This window comes from Ostrinia nubilalis, chromosome 1 (assembly GCF_963855985.1).
Source record: "Ostrinia nubilalis chromosome 1, ilOstNubi1.1, whole genome shotgun sequence".
In the NCBI taxonomy this organism is placed as follows: domain Eukaryota; kingdom Metazoa; phylum Arthropoda; class Insecta; order Lepidoptera; family Crambidae; genus Ostrinia; species Ostrinia nubilalis.
This window is the reverse complement of record NC_087088.1, coordinates 15,529,145-15,532,571: the sequence shown is the minus strand read 5'-3', so window position 1 is coordinate 15,532,571 and position 3,427 is coordinate 15,529,145. Positions and strand designations below refer to the sequence as shown.

Sequence of the window (3,427 nt, the reverse complement as noted above, 5' to 3'; positions counted from 1 at the left end):
GTAGGTATTTAATAGTACCTATATTATATCATCAAGAAACCAAATTAAATTATCATTAAACAATATTAAGATAATATAAGAACATATGAAACCAGTTAATTAACCTACTACTGAGCGCCACGGTCTTCTATAGAAGACAACTCGTTTCAGTGCCCTCAGTCCACACCCACGTATTTTATAGAAGACAATAATGTCTAATCATATTTTTTCAGTAATTTCTTTGTTTTATGCGTATATTTACAATTGCCAACAACCATAAACTTACATTTATATTTTAATATGACCTTTATTTATTTAAACCCTTACTAATAAAAAGTTACACAGTTGTTGAACACTGTTTTAAAGTGACATTTCCATACTAAACGTCACTTTATGACACTGTTCAACGAGCGTGTAATTATAACATTAGGCTAACTTAATGCCATAAGGCATTTGTTTGTTTTTATAACAGAACTGCCTGAAACAGTTGTTTTGATATTATGTGTTGGCGGTCAAAAGGATAATTTAAAGAATAATACAGTAGCGCCACCTAGGGTAATTATATTTTGCATAAAACTTAATAACACTTAATATTATTGGTCTTTTAAAGTTCAGTTCCGATATTAAGAAATACCAATCAATTATAATCTAGAGTCTAGACATAATCTCATTTGTGTTACTATCTAACACAATATTTCACATTTGCTACACATGTTGCACAATATATTGCAATTCTAGGGAGTTTGTCCATATAAAGCAGCCACACTGCCGACCGGAAGTGACTCTCCTTGTTCCAGCTGAAACCATTTCTCGTCCATTCTGTTGGAGTCTTTCTCGGATATTACACGCTGATTGTATTCCGTGGTGAGTGTCAGAAGAAGTACTGTGAAGTGAAAAGTGATTTCTAGATCTCAAAAGTTTTATACTATAGTGTTAGTATTTAATTCACTGCCATTCATTTTTGTTTACCAAAATCCAATGAAATCTAATTAGACTAGAGTGGTGTAATTTTAAACCTTTTCAATAAGTCCGATCTGTGTTAGCAACGTGTACGAAATTATCTTTCAATCTAGTATTCCTTTGTTTCTTTTACATTTACGAAAGTGCTTTTCAATAGTTCTTAATTCAAAAACATCGTGATGTGCTTACGCGTCACATTTGTGCACGAACCGGCTCGTCACTACCACGTGGTTGATGCGATCTTGTTTGCCATATTTTAGTGTTATGTCCCAAGTTTTTCAGTTCATTTGTCTTTAGTATTAGCTGTTAATTACTAGTAAATACGTTTTTTCTAATATTTTTAAAGTTTTTGCCGTAATGGCTGACATCCATTGTGAAATGTCAAGATAGGGCGAGGCGGCCATGCGGCGGCCATATTGCCGGTCCCGCGACACATGAGGCTTCGACCTTGCGGATGCCGGTGTACATCGTTATCCCGTACGCGTGTTTGACCAAAACAAATCAAGTAATCTTATTTGTTTTCAATTGTTGCAGACTAACCAAAAATGGGCAAGGAAAAGACTCACATTAACATTGTCGTCATTGGACACGTCGACTCCGGCAAGTCCACCACCACCGGTCACTTGATCTACAAATGCGGTGGTATCGACAAACGTACCATCGAGAAGTTCGAGAAGGAGGCCCAGGAAATGGGCAAGGGTTCCTTCAAATATGCCTGGGTATTGGACAAACTGAAGGCCGAGCGTGAGCGTGGTATCACCATCGATATCGCCCTGTGGAAGTTCGAGACCAGCAAATTCTACGTCACCATCATCGACGCCCCTGGACACAGAGATTTCATCAAGAACATGATCACAGGAACCTCTCAGGCCGACTGCGCCGTCCTCATCGTCGCCGCTGGTACCGGTGAGTTCGAGGCCGGTATCTCCAAGAACGGACAGACCCGCGAGCATGCCCTGCTCGCCTTTACTCTGGGAGTGAAGCAGCTGATTGTGGGCGTCAACAAAATGGACTCCACTGAGCCCCCATACAGCGAATCCCGTTTCGAGGAAATCAAGAAGGAAGTTTCTTCCTACATCAAGAAGATCGGTTACAACCCAGCTGCCGTCGCTTTCGTACCCATTTCTGGCTGGCACGGAGACAACATGTTGGAGCCGTCTACCAAGATGCCTTGGTTCAAGGGATGGCAAATCGAGCGCAAGGAGGGTAAGGCTGAAGGCAAGTGCCTCATTGAGGCCTTGGACGCCATCCTGCCGCCCGCCCGTCCCACCGACAAGCCCCTGCGTCTGCCCCTGCAGGACGTCTACAAAATCGGCGGTATTGGTACGGTGCCCGTAGGCCGTGTGGAGACTGGTGTCCTCAAGCCCGGTACCATCGTCGTATTCGCCCCCGCTAACCTGACCACTGAAGTCAAGTCCGTGGAGATGCACCACGAGGCTCTCCAGGAGGCTGTGCCCGGAGACAACGTTGGTTTCAACGTAAAGAACGTGTCTGTCAAGGAGTTGCGTCGTGGTTTCGTCGCCGGAGACTCCAAGAACAACCCACCCAAGGGAGCTGCTGACTTCACCGCACAGGTCATCGTGCTCAACCACCCCGGACAGATTTCAAACGGCTACACACCTGTATTGGATTGCCACACAGCCCACATTGCTTGCAAATTCGCTGAAATCAAAGAGAAAGTTGACCGTCGTACTGGTAAATCCACTGAGGACAACCCTAAGTCTATCAAATCTGGTGATGCCGCCATTGTCAACCTAGTTCCCTCCAAGCCCCTGTGTGTGGAGGCCTTCCAGGAGTTCCCTCCCCTCGGTCGTTTCGCCGTGCGTGACATGAGACAGACCGTCGCCGTCGGAGTCATCAAGGCCGTGAACTTCAAGGAGGCCAGTGGCAAGGTCACCAAGGCTGCCGAGAAGGCTTCCAAGGGCAAGAAGTAGCTAGCGTTGTTAACAGCACAATTTTTCATCCAACTGCGATACTTCATACACCGAAAGGTGTTCAGAAGGAAAGAAGGGCTACTGACTCATTCCTTTTCTATATTTTTTACAAGGCTTATACTGTAACATTATTTTATAATTTATATAAGGTTATACATATATCTGAAATATTTTGTTATGACTGCAACTAAAGTGTAAATTCATAGAATAAAGGTAGCCTCCAGTAATATTTAATTACTTATTTTTATTCCTTTCCTCTCCGACATCACACACCCTTTCACAAATTCTCAAACACATTAAAAGTAGGACACACCTATCACTAAATGAACACTTGATTTACAATAATAAATGTAATAATAAAAAAGGGCCTATTGCACCTACTGTAAGGTAACATTATAATTTAGTCTTTTATTCCATTTTAATCACATAGGTGACACACAGTGTAGCTTGATGATCAGCCTTGGATAGTTTGACACCTAAATAAATATCCAAAACAAAAGGGTCACGCACGCACAAAACCGGGACCCGATTGATCGCTTTCTGTCACAAAAAAT

General features: G+C 42.6%; 1 protein-coding gene across 2 annotated transcripts; it reads left to right on the top strand.

The window, feature by feature from the left end:
* Positions 1-731: 731 nt before the first annotated feature.
* On the top strand, positions 732-3,107 carry LOC135073992 (elongation factor 1-alpha). 2 transcript variants are annotated; one of them, XM_063968283.1, is made up of 2 exons: positions 732-843; positions 1,474-3,107. In XM_063968283.1, exon 2 carries the CDS (start codon positions 1,485-1,487, stop codon positions 2,871-2,873), a length of 1,389 nt encoding a protein of 462 aa, XP_063824353.1. In that variant the 5' UTR covers positions 732-843; positions 1,474-1,484; the 3' UTR covers positions 2,874-3,107. The 2 variants fall into 2 exon arrangements, with proteins under 2 accessions (XP_063824353.1, XP_063824360.1); XM_063968290.1 differs by having other exon boundaries at positions 806-911.
* The last annotated feature ends 320 nt before the right edge of the window (positions 3,108-3,427 follow it).